This window comes from Delphinapterus leucas, chromosome 7 (assembly GCF_059928025.1).
Source record: "Delphinapterus leucas isolate spDelLeu-1000000601 "Yukka" chromosome 7, BTC_Dleu_Yukka2, whole genome shotgun sequence".
Classification (NCBI taxonomy): Eukaryota; Metazoa; Chordata; class Mammalia; order Artiodactyla; family Monodontidae; genus Delphinapterus; species Delphinapterus leucas.
The window spans coordinates 104,709,034-104,725,926 of record NC_143135.1 but is presented as its reverse complement, the minus strand read 5'-3'; the positions used below and the strand labels follow the sequence as shown (position 1 = coordinate 104,725,926).

Sequence of the window (16,893 nt, the reverse complement as noted above, 5' to 3'; positions counted from 1 at the left end):
GAAGATCCCACATGCCGCAGAGCAACTAAGCCCGTGCACCACGACTACTGAGCCTGCGCTCTAGAGCCTGTGAGCCGCAACTACTGAGCCCCCGTGCCACAACTACTGAAGCCCGTGCGCCTAGAACTGGCACTCCGCAACAAGAGAAGCCACCGCAATGAGCAGCCCGCACACCGCAACAAAGAGTAGCCCCCGCACGCCGCAACTAGAGAAAGCCCGTGCCTAGCAACGAAGACCCAACACAGCCAAAAATAAATATATAAATAAAATTAAAAAATATGAAATGTTTTGAAAATTCTGAAGCTCTTATAGCTCATCAGTAAAATATGAAAGTTGACACATTTGAGCACTACCATGTGCTAAATCTGTGCCTGGGGTTTTTACATATGTCATGTAACCCTCACTGTAACACCAGTAGGTAATTATCATATCCATTCTACATAGGATAATATCGAGGCTCAAGGTGTTTAAGTGATTTGGCCGAAGGATGTAACTACTGAGTAGCTGAGTCATTGGGGAAGCCCGGATGTTCAACCCAGAGTCTGTGGATTTTCTACTATACTCTGCTGCTTCCCATCTAAGCTTAAGGCTAGAAACCACTTTATACTATCGTTTTACGGATAAGGGATCTGATGCTAGAGGATTTTAAAGTGACTTACTTAGTAGCGGAGTCATACCTAAAATTCAGTTTTCTTGAACAATTTATTAAACAATAAATAATTGCAGAATGTCACACTGTTTTGAATAGTTCAGTAGTTACAGGAGCTCAATGGGTCTTATAAGTATCAATATATCTTAAAGAACAAGAACTGGGTATTCTGTATCACTGCTTTAGATTCCAGACACTTTTTGAATTAAAGAATTTTCACCGTCTTTTATTAGTTTAATTTTTTTATAATGTATTTTTAAAATAAATTTATTTATTTATTTTGTTTTTGGCTGCGTTTGGTCTTTGTTGCTGTGTGTGGGCTTTCTCTAGTTACGGCATGCGGGCTTCAGTAGTTGTGGCACATGGGCTCCAGAGTGCAGGCTTAGCAGTTGTGGTGCATGGGCTTAGTTGCTCCGCGGCATGTGGGATCTTCCCGGACCAGGGCTTGAACCCGTGTCCCCTGCATTGGCAGACGGACTCTTAACCACTGCGCCACCAGGGAAGCCCTTTTAATTTAATTTAATTTTGTTTTGACTGTGCTGGGTCTTCGTTGCTGCCCGCGGGCTTTCTCTAGTTGTGGCTAGCGGGGGCTACTCTTCGTTGCAGTGCGCGGGCTTCTCATTGCAGCGGCTTCTCTTGTTGCGGAGCACGGGCTCTAGGCATATGGGCTTCAGTAGTTGTGGCACGTGGGCTCAGTAGTTGTGGCTCACGTGCTCTAGAGCGCAGGCTCACTGGTTGCGGCACATGGGCCTAGTTGCCCTGCAGCATGTGGGATCTTCCCGGACCACTGCTCGAACCCATGTCCCCTGCATTGGCAGGCGGATTCTTAACCACTGGACCACCAGGGAAGTCCAAGAGTTTTCACCATCTTGGGCTTCTTTATGTGCTAACAGTATTCCAAAATTATTGGGAGCTGACACTGTGGGCAGTATTTCACATCCGTATTGCTAAATTTTACTAGCAGGCTTTCCTATGTGTCGATGAACTGTTCTGTTATTTTGCTCCCATCTGCCAAGTAGTTATTTTCTTTTTTTCTCCCCCTTTATCCTTGCCTTCTGCAGTCTCTGGTATTTTATGTCATGTAATGTATACTTCCTTATTTTGGTAAGATTAGAAAAAAGGTATTTCAGTCTAGAGTAAATATCCTGTCCCTTCCCATCTCTTCTTTCTTGTTCCTGTTCATCCTTGAAGATTCACCTTCTCTGAGAAGTCATCCCTGGACACCCCCATTGGGATCAGGTGTCTTCTTCTCTCTTCCCCCTGCGACCGATCTGTACAAATGATCAAGGACATGCCACACGGCAGATCTAGAGTTACTCATATTCCTTGACCTGAAGGAACTTCGAGTTGAGATGGGGAGGCAGACATTTAGACAGAAAAATGCAATATGATCGAACCTTTTTTTAAAATCTAATATGTGAGTGTTTATCATGGAGCAGGCATTGTGCTAAGCATTTTATGTGCATTATTTCATGTTGTCAGTAACCTTATGATCCCGATTTTACAGAGAAGGAGAGGGATTTAGAGACTGTCCTTGCTTTGCCTGAGGTCAGTTAAGTCACAGAATTGCTACCGAAATCCGGGTCCAGAGCCCAAGCTCATAGCCACTCTGCCTCTTGTACTGACTTCTGCCTCTGCACAGATGTGTCCCCTGGGCCCTCGCACGCTAGGCACAGGGAGAGGACAGCCCCAGTACTGGAGTTCAGAAACTAATAGTTACTCTACAGTCACACAGCCACTGTAACTGACTCCAAATGATCCCTCAGAGACTTCAAAAGAATTCAAGATATAGCGCATTGTATGTCCAAACGCATTCATCACAAAAGATTAAAAATAACCTGTTTATCAACACAAGGTTAAATACATTATGATATATTCGTATAATGAAATGATGCAGCTGTAATAACAAATGAGGAAATGCTATATGGATATGGAACAATGTAAAGGGTATGATATTATATGGAATAAATAAGGTTTAAAAGAGATGCTGCTTTGTATAGAATCAATAGCATGCTGCTGTGTGTGGTTGCAGAGGCATGGAGTGTTTAAATTTTGCTTGTATATGCATAAAATATCTTTGGAAGAATAGATAACAAATTGATGGTATGGGTTGATTCTGAAGAATGGATAAGGGATTCCAGGTTGAGAGAAATAATAAGCACCTTTCTAGAAATGAAAACAAATAAGAAAGGTACTCTGGGCTGGTGTGTTTCCAGATCGTGAGGGGTGAGCCTGCCTGGCTCCTCGCTGCGGCCCCTTGTGCACCTGAGTGATTGTACAATTGACAAACTAAGTTGAAAAAAAAAAATCTCAAATTCCTGTATGGGCAAAGCACAACATCTCTTCTGTGGTATTAATTCCTGTTGAAAATACATGTCCTGAATCTAACCATGAAGAGACATCAGACAAACTCAAATTGAGGGACCTTCTGAAAAACAAATGGCCTGTGCATTTCCAAAATGTCAAGGTCGTGGAGAACTAGGAAAGACTGGGGACTGTTCCCAATCAGAGGGGACAGACGGGACATGTCCGCGGGACGCACCATGTGTGATGCCAGATTGGATCCTGGGCCAGAAAAAAGGGGTTTCCTTCTCTGCAAAGGACGGTAATCAGACAATTGGCAGAAGTTGAATGTGGTCTGTAAATTAGGTAATAGTACTGTTTTCATGTTAGCGTCCTGATTGTGATAGTACTGTGGTTATGTGAGAAAATGTCCTGTTTTTAGGAAACAGACACTTAAGAATTTAGTAGTAAAGGGGCTTTGTGTCTGCAATTTACTCTCAAATAGTTCAAGTTAAAAAAACAAAAGAGAGAGAGGGAGAGAGAAGGAGAATAATAACGTAAGCATGGTAAAATGTTACCATTTGGGGAACCTGAGTGAAGAAGTACAGGAATTCTTTGTACTATTTATGCTGCTTTTCTGTCTGAAATTATTAAAAAATAAAAATTTTTTTAAAAACACTTCTGATGTGGAACATTTTATGATTTTGTAATACTGAGCCTTTTATGTCCTCTTGTACAATTTTGTGATTTTCTTCCTATAGATCTTTATATTGTTGGTGACATTTATTCCTAAGTTTCTTAATATTTTTATTCCTTTTTTAAAAAATATAAGTTTTGTTGAGGTATAATTTACATACTGTGCAACTCACTCGGACCACCTTTTTACGTACGCTTAGATAGTACCATTATATAAGGAAGGCATGCTTTTTTTTTTTAAAGACAACTTTATAGGGTATAATTTACACATGATGAAATGCACGTATTTTAATTGAATAGGTTGATGACTTTTGACACATGAATTCCCCATGTAACCATCCCCCAGTCTAGATGCAGGATAGAGAACATTTCCATCTCTCCAGAGAGTGTGCCCCCAGCCCCTTTGCTTATATAGTCACCTGTTGGCGACACGGGCATCTTTTCCAGGACCCTCCGGTGTGTGCAGGGCGAGCGTGTGTGTGGTGGGGTGCCTTCGGCCAGGAGTGAGGATGGTAGCGTTGCAGCCAAGCAGGAGCAGTTTCCTCAGTGGCTCCGAAGAGGCTCCCAGGCTGTTGGACGTGGCTTTTCTGTATCCAGACTTAGGCCCTGACATGGGGTGTTCCAGTTTCTTTTTTTTCTTCTATAGGCCTTATTCTGGTTCAGAGGTTGGAGCATGTGTAGCCTAAGAATGTTTCTCAGCTTATTTCCATTAACAATGGAGAAAATTCTGGCTGGGTTCTGGGTAGTGGTCTTTCTTTTTTTTTTTTTTAAAGAGATGTGCAATTTATTTATTTTTTAAATTTTTTGGCCACACCCCGAGGCACCGGGGATCTTAGTTCCCTGACCAGGGATCGAACCCACGGCCCCTGCATTGAAAGGCAGAGACTTAACCACGGGACTACCAGCGCAATCCCTGGGCAGTGGTCTTTCTGACCTTTAGTTGAATGGTGTTCTGAGAAGTTTGGCCTTTCCTGTCCTGCTATTTAATGGGCTGGTGGGAGGAGGTGTATCAGGCCTGGCTGCCCTGATAAACAGCAGATCTCATGTGACCTTTAAAATGTTAGTGTTTTATCATAATCAGAAGGGAAGATTGATTAAAACATCTATTTTGGAAAATAATAGTGTTTCAAGATGTAAACTTTGTGCACATTGATGTTTAGTTGATGTTTGATTGCTCACTCATCGCCCCTGTATGGACCCAATGGGAAACAAAGTTTATATTTGTATTCACCAAATTGTGGCCCAGAAAATTCAGCTCCCTCTGCCTGCCAGTTTTTCCTCGTTTTGTGACTTTTATTATTCTGCTGTTCATTTTGAGTTGGTGGTATATGAAGTCAGTGTCTAAACAAGTGTGCAGGGACTTCCCTGGTGGTCCAGTGGGAAAGAATCGGCTTCCAAAGCAGGGGACTTGGGTTCGATCCCTGGTTGGGGAACTAAGATCCCACATGCCTTGGGGCAACTAGGCCTGCACGCCACAACTACTGAGCTCTCGCGCCTCAACAAGAGAGCCCGAGTGCCGCAGACTACAGAGCCCATGCACCACAACTAGAGAAGAGAAAACCCACACTCCACAGCTAGAGAGAAGCCTGAGTGCCGCAAGAAAGAGCCTGTGTGCCACAACGAAAAGATCCTGCATGCCTCAGTGAAGATCCCATGTGCCTGCAACTAAGATCTGACACAACCTAAATAAATAAATAATAAATATTTTAAAATAAAATATTTTAAAATAAAATATTTTAAACAAGTGTGCAAGGGAGGGACGAGCTGGCTGAGCAGCAGCGAGTCTTGGTGTGAACCCAGCACTTCCCTGCATTTAACATCTGGAGGCCTCGTCCTTCTCAGGAGAGCTAAGAGGACTGCCGTCAGCATTTGTGATGAAGGTTCCATCCACCTAACTTGTGCCCAGAGCAGAGCAAGTATGCAATACATTGCATCATTATTCCAAATAATTTCTTCATTTTTACCTTTTTGCCCAGGTGTGTAATCTTTCACAAGGCTTTTTCCCCCCTTTTTGTGGTTGAAACTGTAATTTATTAAAATGCATTCATTCAGTTAAAGTCTTGGGTCCTTTTCTCTCTTTTTTCAGGCACGTTGCAGAGAGGCCTTTTTGTCCTTGATGAACACTCACGTGGTAGGCAGATGACTGTCCTTCACCCCGAGCTGCTCTAGGTGCCCAGGACGCTGTCCAGCAAAGAAAGGATGGATTCCAAAGATGAAAGCTCACACGTGTGGCCTCCGGCTGCAGAGCACGAGGAGAATGCCGCACAGGTGAAGAGTGGTCTTCCAGCTGGGCATTGACAGCAGTTTTTTAGTTGGTACAGTTTGCTGACAGCTAGAGAAATAGAAGCTCCTATGCAGTGATGAGTGGTTGGGAGGAAGCTGACTTGCAGAACTGGTGCAGAAGGAACGGGCAGCGTTTCAGCACCTTGGACGCTCCAGCAATGTGGGGTGCTGTGATTTTGCGGAGCTACATACCACTCATGGCTTCTCCGTCTTTCCCCTGTTTTATTGTCATAATCCACTTCACTGCTCCGTTTTATTTCATGGTATTGGTGCTGAAAGCTTCAAACTGGAGGTTTTCTTTATGTTATCCTGGAAAGGGTTTTGTTTCTTCACGTGTAATGAAGTACAAAGGTATGCCTGTAAAGTGAGTGGCTTTTCCTTTTCTTCTCAAATTCAGGATGTAAACCTCTAATTGAAAGTTGTCCCATTGAATCCACAGCTCTGGAGGTTAGTCGCTTATTCAGATGCTGCTGTAACCAGTGATCTCTGCCTTTCAAATTGCTACCCTAACCAGCTACACGTTCTTTTGACTGTTCTTAGCAAAGGCGGACCTCTGCATTTTTGGTATGCATTTGAATTTTGAGAAGAGTCAGCACTCATAGGGAGCCGTGTTTACATGTGACCAAAGTATAACACTTCATTTTAGAGCATTATAATATATATGTAATTTTAATTTAATTTTCGTCAAATTATATAATCATAGTATTATTACCAAAATCAGAAAATTAACATTGAAACCTTTGAATATACACATCTTATTTAATTTAAGTAATATAACAAATTTACAATACATAAAATTGATCACCTGGTATGATTTGAAAGTCTGAGTTTGAATACTGAGCAAAACAGTTCCAGAGGTGCTTCCAGCAGAATAATTGAGAAAACTGTTTTGGTTCTCATGGAAACTATTTGGAAGGCTACTTTCATGTAGCTATATATTTTGGTGTATTTTGTTTATAAACAAAAATGTAGTTCATTAACAAATAGGGTCCACATTTGTGGGTAACCAGATGGTAGACGGCAGAGCTCAGCACCCTTTATTGCCCCCCTCCTCCCACTGTTCCTTCTCCCAACCAGGAATTCTGATTTAGCCCAGTACTGGGTGTTGAAGACCAAGTTGAAGAGTTTGGATAACTCTTAAGGAAATTTTATTTTATTTTTTTTAAGCATTGAAACTAGTTCAAGATTTTGATGTCAATGAGCAAACCTAAACTCATAAAATTATTTTGCAGCACTTAAAACTGCGCAAATATCTTAGAAGCCTAATTCTTGTATGGATGCAAACTGTATCTTCATGGGCAAAGCGGATTTATGTAGAAGCTGGACTAAGCGCTTAGTATAGAAGTGGAGGTTTGTTTTACTTATGTGGTGCTTGACTTCACTGGGTCTCCATTTTTCTTTCTGGGGATTGAATTAGCTTATGTCATCTTCGGGATCTACTATTCTCCACCGGAAAAAAACTGAAATAAAAAAGTTAGGCCTAAAGCCAAGACAGTGTAAGAGGAAGGAATCCGACCTAAGAGGGTCTAACTTCAACATCAGCACATAAACTATTTCTCTTCCGAATGTGTTCTTTGACCATCTGCTTTGTACCTTCAATATCAGATACTAGGCTGTATGCCAGCCTTCAAGAACCTCCAAAGCTGACTACTCGAAAGCACTTTACAGAATCCAGTTTCTGCTTTAGTTCTTGGTAGATAGAAAATTATTTCCCCTGGTGACAACTGAAATAGTTGTCCAAAACCCCTTAAAAGTACTCTCTTAGAATTTTTTGTATTGTTACCTAGTTGGCAAGGGAGAGTTCTGTTACATTCACCGAGTCAGCAAACGTTTACCGACTCGCCTCCGGACCGGCCTTGGAGTATGAAAGAATTTGTAGGAAAGAAAGTGACCTTGTTTTAATGTGTTTGCCAAAAGGCACTGTTAGTTATAAAGTAGAATTCTTATGATGTGTTGAAAGCAACTGGCTTTTGAGTCTTGACATATTTTTTCACATTACAAATAATTTGTATTTTGTAGTTCGGTAATGTTGTCAACCATGCATCTTCTGTCACATTTCCAGGGTCAGTGAACCACCCTGTCAGTACTCCCCGAAAGAGATACCTGCATTGGACATTTGAGGCAAAGGGAACTTTAAATCGGTTGCCTAATATTGAGCAATAAGTCAGTGACAAGGTCCTTGGATCCTGTTGCCAAGTCACTAACTCAGCATAGATGAAGGCGTATCAGTTGAGTTCTCCTTTCAGTGGGGATCTTTTAGAAATGCAAGTGTGTAATGTTCTCGGTCAGTCCTGCGTCTTTGTGAGACAGGTTTTGTTCCACAAGGGTGCTTGCTACATACTTGCGGGTTATTTTTTTTTTTTTTGCCCCAGGTGCATTTTGTCCCAGACGCTGGAACTGTGGCCCAGATTGTCTACGCCGATGACCAGGTCCGTCCACCACAGCAGGTGGTGTACACGGCAGATGGTGCCTCTTACGCGTCAGTGGATGGTCCGGAGCACACGCTGGTCTACATCCATCCCGTGGAAGCTGCGCAGGCATGTGAAGGACTGTGGTTTATAGTTTGTTAATCAGTTAATTCACCAATTACTTAGGTTTACTCTCTGCCAGTCACTGTGCTATTTGCTGGTGATACAGGAAATATTCATATAAGATTTATGCTCTCAAGGAGCTTATAACCAACTGGGCAGAGGAAGATATGGTTTATTTATTTAAATTAAATGTAATAAGGAGTTAGAGCACTAACCTCGAATGAGTTCTTTCCCCAACTGACTATTGATATTGATTTTTTTTTTTTTTTTTTTTTTTTTTTTTGTGGTACGCGGGCCTCTCCCTGTTGCGGCCTCTCCCGTTGCGGAGCACAGGCTCCGGACGCGCAGGCTCAGCGGCCATGGCTCATGGGCCCAGCCGCTCTGCAGCATGTGGGATCTTCCCGGACCGGGGCACGAACCCGTGTCCCCTGCATCGGCAGGCGGATTCTCAACCACTGCGCCACCAGGGAAGCCCGATATTGATTTTTTTTTAAATTATAAATTTATTTATTTTTGGCTGTGTTGGGTCTTCATTGCTAAGCCCGGGCTTTCTCTAGTTGAAGCCAGCAAGGGCTACTCTGTGTTGTGGTGCGTGGGCTTCTCATTGCAGTGGCTTCTCTTGTTGCGGAGCACGGGCTCTAGGTATGTGGGCTTCCGTAGTTGCAGCACGCAGGCTCAGTAGTTGTGGCTTGCGGGCTCTAGAGCGCAGGCTCAGTAGTTGTGGTGCATGGGCTTAGTTGCTCTGCGGCATGTGGGATCTTCCTGGACCAGGGCTCGAACCTGTGTCCCCTGCATTGGCAGGTGGATTCTTAACCATTGCGCCACTAGCGAAGTTCCTGATTGATTTTATTAACAAGATTATCAGCTTTTACTTTTCCTAAGGTATCAACAACCAGGCCAAACATGGTAACTTAATCAAGACAGATCAGTGAAAACATGCAGATTTTTTCAGTTAAACGAGGGATCCTACTAGCTTATTAACTGCTATTTACTAATAACTTACTGATGTGTAGACCTGTAATAGAAGCACAGGTAAAAACTGTACGATTACAGCTACTTTCATTTTTTTGCCAGTGACTCTGAATATTAGTTTCCAAATGCATGACACGAATATTCCCTAATATATAAATGTTAGTTTGTATGGGACTTCCCTGGTGGTCCAATGGGTAAGACTCCACGCTCTCAATGCAGGGGGCCCAGGTTCGATCCCTGGTCAGGGAACTAGATCCCGCATGCGTGCCGCAACTAAGAACCCGCATGCTGCAACTAAAAAGATCCTGTGTGCCACAACTAAGACCTGGCGTAGCCAAAATAAGTAAATATTTTTAAAAAATGTTAGTTTGTATTGTCAGCACTTTACAGTGTACAAAGCACTTTTAAACACATTAAAAGAGAAATCAGTTCCATGGTTTATAGTAGGATCCTGGTAATAAAAATTTGCCCTCATGCAATATTTAATCAAGAGACTCAAATCGCTCCCAAGAAGACATGGGACCCACCTAATAAATACCTTTCAAATCTACATAAAGATGAACTTGCCTAATAGTCAGATGGTACTTTTGGAATGTCCTTTCTTAGTTTTAGTCCCCTAGCTGTATTAAAATAAGTGCATGTAGATTATGTGAAGAATGTCCTGTGACCAACTTTTGGTTCATTACTGTGTTACTAAATGTCTGAATTATGATAATTTTTTTATTGTCAAATATAAGAAATCTGACACTGGCTGAAATTCTCTTTTACCGTTCTCTGGAATCAACACTTAACCTTAGTTCTTATGCCCATAGGTTTGCTAAAGCCTCGCGCAAATTAAAGTCTCTCAGAAAGAATACTTCTCTGGACTGGAGATTTTCTGTGGTACCCTGGCTAAAATCATTTTGAAGATTTTCCTTCTCCATTTATCTTTGCTGCACCATGGCCCAAATTATGTGTTTATAATCAGAACTTTTAAAATTATGATTTTACTGGCTTTTATCCAAAACAGAATCTGTGGAACATTAAATTCAATTTATTTTCCTTCTACTTCTCTGTGATAATGAGTGTGCATTTATATTTGAAAGAGTTGTAATCCTTGGGAATACAGTACTCTTCTATTTGCCGGTATATCTCCAACTATTTTCATTTAATTGCAAGTCTACCCCTGTGATAGAGTGTTACGTGTTGAATGCATGCCCCCTTGTTCATGGCATGCCTTTTTAATCAAGTGTGACATTCAGTCTCAGGAGAGGCTTTGCTTTAGAGTAAACTCCTGAAGTATGAAGTATGTTAGCCAATAGAGATGGTTAGCTTTTACAATCTCTTTGGAGCCATCTGGATGAAAGGCTTTAGCAAAATGTAAGATTACTATCTTTATCTTCTTTGTTAATGAAAGATTATTACTAGCTACTTGGTAGTTAACTCTCTCAAGAATTGGTGCTTAGCAGTATAATTTTTCCTGTGTAGATGAGCTGTCTAAGGATCTATTGATAAGTTTTTGTTGTTGTTTGTTTAGACGCTGTTTACAGACCCAGGCCAGGTAGCTTATGTCCAACAGGATGCTACAGCTCAGCAGGTAATGAGTTGGTTTTTTGCCTTTTTGTTGATTGTGGGTAATACTGAAGTTACCCTTCCCTGGAATGCCCCCAACCCTCTGTACTGTGCATTCTCTGGATGTCTATTTCTCATGCCTTTAGAATATTCTCAATGTCCATTAATGAAAACAAAGCAGGACATGACACTAACACACTCCAACCAGTATACGTTGCAATAGCGTGGTAATAAAAAAATGATTTGTCAGGGAAATTTAAGCATTAAATTAAAATAAGCATATCAACTGGATATTGGTTCAAGTTCCAAAGAGCAATCCTGAGTTTCAAAAGTGTCTATGGAAATTGGGAAACATTTTAGTACTTGGTATTTTTTTTTAATTATTGAATTATAGTTGATATACAATGTTGTGTTAGTTTCTGGTGTACAGCAAAGTGATTCAGTTATATATATAATATATATATTCTTTTTTTATATTCTTTTCCATTATGGTTTATTACAGGATATTGAATATAGTTCCACGTGCTATACAGTAGGACCTTGTTGTTTATCTATTTTATATATAGTAGTTTGTATCTGCTAATCCCAAACTTCGAATTTATCTCTCCCCCTCCTTTCCCCTTTGGTAACCATAAGTTTGTTCTCTATGTTTGTGTATCTGTTTCTGTTTTGTAAATAAATTCATTTGTATCATATTTTAGATTCCACATACAAGTGATATCATATGATATTTGTCTTTCTCTTTCTGACTGGCTTAGTATGACAATCTATTTTTAAATATTAGGGAAAAATTCCTGCTTAAATTACGTATATATTTAGTGGCAACCTTCCTCATTCTACTTTCAGAGAATTGAGATTCTTCTTGGTTTTCTTTTAAAACATTTCTTTCCTTTTATCTATATTTCTAATATATCCTACTTGACTTTGAGGGACTTCTTCGTTATTTTCCTCCAGGTTGCAAAAGTGATAAGGAAGGTGCAGAAACTAGATATTGTCAGTCTTACCCTCAAGGGAATGTGAATCCAAATAGTTTTATTTTCATGTTGGCTAGTATGGCTGTTATTTAGCTATACCACTGAGTGTCATGAGTAATTATCAAGTAAATTCTCATTAGTAAGCACTTTCTGCTTTTAAAATTTTTTAGTAGGTTATTTGGAAACTTGCATTTTAAAATTTGGAAAATGATCAGCAATTGTGTTGATATTATTTATGAAATCTAGCGAGAATTAGGAGGCTTCATCGTAGCAGTTATGGTTGAATTTATTCCTGACTGGTAGTGACCTACAATTTTGTGGGTCTGCCATCTTGAATGAGAACTTGTCTTAGTTCATCTGGGCCGCTATAACAGAATACCATACACGGGGTGGCTTACAAACAGCAGAAACTTATTTCTCACAGTTCTCGAGGCTGGGAAGTCCAAGACCAAAGTGCCAATAGATTTGTTGTCTGGTGAGAGCCCTCTTCCTGTTCACAGATGGCTGTGCCCTCACATGGCAGAAGGGGTGAGGCTGCTCTCTGGAGTCTTGTATAAGGGCACTAATCCCATTCATGGGGGCTCTACCCTCATGACCTAATCACCTCTCAGAGGCCCCACCTCCTAACGCCGTCACAATGGGGATTAGGTTTCGACATATGTATAAACTTTGGGGAGACACAAATGTTCTGTCACAGAGTTACTATTTTATTTTAGTTATTTTGTACTAATTAAGTTTACTCTTGATAAAACAAATCATGTCCATTTCTGTGAATATTTATTGATTCCACCAAGCAAGCAACGGATAGATTTAATTCATTTTTACAACTTGGAAGGAAAAAAATAAAATGAAATGCCTTTGTGTTTCATAGGTGATTAATTCATTCACTAATATTTGGAGTAATGATTTTTTTTCATAAAAAGTTGAAGCAATACAAAATAAAAGAGAAGTACATTAAAAAACCCAAACAAACAAATTCTGCCCAGGAACATCCTCATTAATTTACAATTGGTAACTATTATTCTAGACCTCCTCCCAGACATAAAACAGACAAAGATAAACAAGCAGGGGAAAATTGTGCCCTAAATGCTATTATTAATCTAAATACTTTAAACTTAAATTTACTTGAGTGTAATAGAAGGAAAGTGAATGGAGGTGAACCGGAAAGAGGTTGGAGTCCTCACGGTTTCCTAACCGGCCTTGGGCTCCGGTCCCCTGTGTCCTCAGCTCTTGCTGTGATGACCTGACATCAGCACACTGACACTTCCTCCCCCTCCTCTCCTCCCCCACTGTTTGGTGTTAGTTGCATTATTATTGTAACTAATGTATTTATGTTCTGTTCAGTAACCACAGCTACTTAGAATTTTGCTCCATTATCTCCTGGCATTTAATTTATACAAATCTTGAGTCTAATTTTGATTATTTTCCTCATTCCTTTTCTATCTTAATGCCTGTTTGAGTGTTTCTTTATCCTTGAAGTTTTTCTTTGAAGTCTAATGACTTCACCAGCATTTGAATCAGAATTCCCTAGGACAGGGTGTGTCCTTTTCATGTATAGGTTAAGACTCTGTTTCGGGAACATTTTCATCTGTTAGGTTTTTGAAAATCTATTCAGTTTCATTTGATATGTTCACTTTTCCAGGAATATCAGTGTGAGTATATTGACTCTGCTTGCTATATCTAACATTCTCTCTGTGATCATTTTTATATCTATTCTTTTCCACGTTATTTGTGTAATTTCCTTTATGTCCCCCATATTTCCTTACTGTTTTTTAAACTTTTTAATTAAATTATAACATACATATGGAAAAGTGCAAAAACTTATAAGCAATAGTACAATGATATATCACGAAGTGAACACACTCTGTAACCAACACCCAGATTAAATAATAGAACATTACCATCTCCTAAAAGCCATCCTCACGCTCTCTCCTAATCACTTCTCCTTCCCTTCTCCTCAAAGGTCACAATCTCCTGCCTGCTGACACTGTAGACTGGTTTTCCATGGTTTTGAACTTTATATGAACAGAATACCTTAGTATGGTTTCCTTTTTGTCTTTTTTTTTTTTTTTTTAATTTTTATTTTGGCCTTGCCACTCAGCTTGTGGGATCTCAGTTTCCCCATCAGGGACTGAACCCAGGCCACGGCAGTGAAAGCGCCAAAACCTAACCACTAGACCAGCAGGGAACTCCCCTTTTTGTCTTGTTCTTTGGTTTAACATTCTGCCTGGGAGAGTCACATTGTTCATGTTGTTGGGTGCCCCCGTGGTTTCCGTCCCTTCTATTTTTATTGCTATATCGTGTTCAGTTTTATGAAAGTACCATAATACATCCAGGAGTGTGATCCTCCCTCCACTTTGTTCTTCTTCAAGAGTTTCTTGGCCCTTTGCTTTTCCATACACATGTTAGAATCAGCCTGAAGTTTCCACCGAAGTCCTGCAGGAAACTTACTGGCATTTCGTTGTATCTATAGATCAGTTTGTGAATCATTGACATCTTTATAATATTGAGTCTTCCAATCTGTAAATATGATCTATCCATGAGTTTGTTTATTTTTAAAATTTTTGTTGAAATATAGTTGATTTACAATGTTATATTAGTTTCAGGTATACAGCACAGTGATTCAGTTATACATACATGTATAAATATATGTATTCTTTTATTACATTCTCTTCCATTATAGGTTATTACAAGATATTGAGTATAGTTCCCTGTGCTACACAGTAGGTCCTTTATTTTATTTTATTTATTTATGCTTGGCTGCGTTAGGTCTTCGTTGCTGCGTGCGGCCTTTCTCTAGTTGCAGCAAGCGGGGGCTACTCTTTGTTGCGGTGCGCAGGCTTCTCATTGCGATGGCTTCTCTTTGCTGCAGAGCACGGGCTCTAGGCACATGGGCTTCAGCAGTTGTGGCTCGTGGGCTCTAGAGCACAGGCTCAGTAGTTGTGGCGCACGGGCTTAGTTGCTCTGCGGCATGTGGGATCTTCCCAGACCAGGGCTCAAACCCGTGTCCCCTGCATTAGCAGGTGGATTCTTAACCACTGCACCACCAGGGAAGTCCCAGTAGGTCCTTGTTGGTTATCTATGTTATATATCATAGTATCCTTGAGTTTTAAATAAAAGTTGAAAATTGTCTTCTGGGTAGAGGTTTTTCGATAGATTTATTCCTAGATATTTGGTGTCTTTTGATGGTATTGTAAATTATGGTATGATTTTTTAAAATTTTATTTTCTAAGTTCTATTTCTGACTTTCTTGATAAATAGTCAGGTTGTCTATGATTACTGACATTTTTACTTCTTTCCAATATAAGGAAAAAAATCCAAAACTGGATTTTTTCCTTCTTTCTGATATAAGCATAAAAAATCCAAAGCTGGATTTTTTCCTTCCAGTTTTATTGAGATATAATTGACATATAGCACTGTATTATAAGTTCAAGGTGTACGGCATAATGTTTTGACTTACCTACATCGTGCAGTGATTGCCACGATAAGTTTAGTGAACATCCATCATCTTCAAAATTAAACAAATAGAAAAAAAATTTTTTTTGGTGATCAGAGCTCTTAGCATTTACTCTCTTAACAAGTTTCACATATAGCACACAGCAGTGTTCATTATATCTATTGCATTGTACATTACACCCCTAGGACTTATTTATCTTGTAACTGGAAGTTTTACCCTTTGACAACCTTCATCCAATCCCCCCTCCCCCATCCACCACCTCTGGTAACCACAAGGGGCATCTCTTTTTCTATAAGTTTTTATGTTTGTTTTTGAAGTATAATTGACCGACAATACTGTGTTAGTTCCTGTTACACAACATAATGATTTTTTTGTATACATTTCATGCATTCCGCGATGTCTAGTTATGATATGTCACCACACAAGGATATTGCTCACTGACTGTATTCCCCACACTGTACATTTCATACCCATGACTCACTTATTTTGCAACTAGAGGTTTGTACCTCTTAATCTGCCTCACCTATTTCTTTCCTTCCCCCACCCTCCGATACTCTGGTAACCACCTGTTTGTTCTTTGTCTATAACTCTGTTTCTGTTTTGTTATGTTTGCTCACTTACATCTTTTATTTTTTATTTCTTCTATTGTCCCCCCTTGGTCTGCTGGCTAGGATCTCCAATACATTACTGAACAGAGGTGGTGCTAGTAGGTTTGTAGCTTTCTCATTTTCCTTCCTGATCGCAGAGGAAAAACTTTCACTACTTTACTATTAAGAATGATGTTTAGTGCAGGATTTTCTTTTCTTTTTTTTTGGCTGCACTGTATGGCTTGGCTTGCGGATCTTAGTTCCCCGACCAGGGATCGAACCCGTGCCGCCTGCAGTGGAAGCGCAGAGTCTTAACCACTGGACTGCTGGGAAGTCCCTAGTGCGGGATTTTTATAAAAAGAACACATTGATTAAGAAAGCTCCCTTTATTTATAGTTTTTAATGCATGTTTATTATTGATTGATGTTGATTATTATTCATGGATGTTGATTTTTATCAAATGCTCCTTTTGAATCTGTTGAGATTTTTCTCTTTACTGTTAATAAGGTGGATTATATTAATTGATATTTAAAAGTTAATCCAGCCTCGCATTCTGTAATAAACTCTATTTGATCCTTTTCATATATGTCTGGATTTGGATTTGGTCTGCTAATATTTCGTTTGGGGTTTTATATGTTTATTCAATAGTTCACTGTATTTTAGCCAGTGTATTTGATATTTTTTTTCTTTTAAAGTAGCTTTCATCTTGATGATATTTTTTTCTTTTAATAACATCCTGAAAAGCTACATCATCATTTTTGTTGGCTGTATAGTATTCTATTATGGGGATGTACTATTATTTATATTCTCCATCTATTGTTTTATATGTATGTTTTTTCTTTCTTTCTTTCTTTTTTGCTACTATAAAGAACATTCTCACAGATGTCATATCAGATTATTTCCTTAGAAT

General features: G+C 39.8%; 1 protein-coding gene across 2 annotated transcripts in view; it reads left to right on the top strand.

The window, feature by feature from the left end:
- Positions 1-16,893, top strand: part of PRDM10 (PR/SET domain 10) — an 87,467-nt gene that overhangs the window by 24,255 nt on the left and 46,319 nt on the right. For both annotated transcript variants that reach the window (XM_030764516.2, XM_089915825.1), the window contains exons 2-4: positions 5,715-5,896; positions 8,284-8,448; positions 10,931-10,990. In XM_030764516.2, the coding sequence (XP_030620376.2) occupies positions 5,828-5,896; positions 8,284-8,448; positions 10,931-10,990 (294 nt within the window). In that variant the 5' untranslated portion in view covers positions 5,715-5,827. The remainder of the gene's footprint in view (positions 1-5,714; positions 5,897-8,283; positions 8,449-10,930; positions 10,991-16,893) is intronic.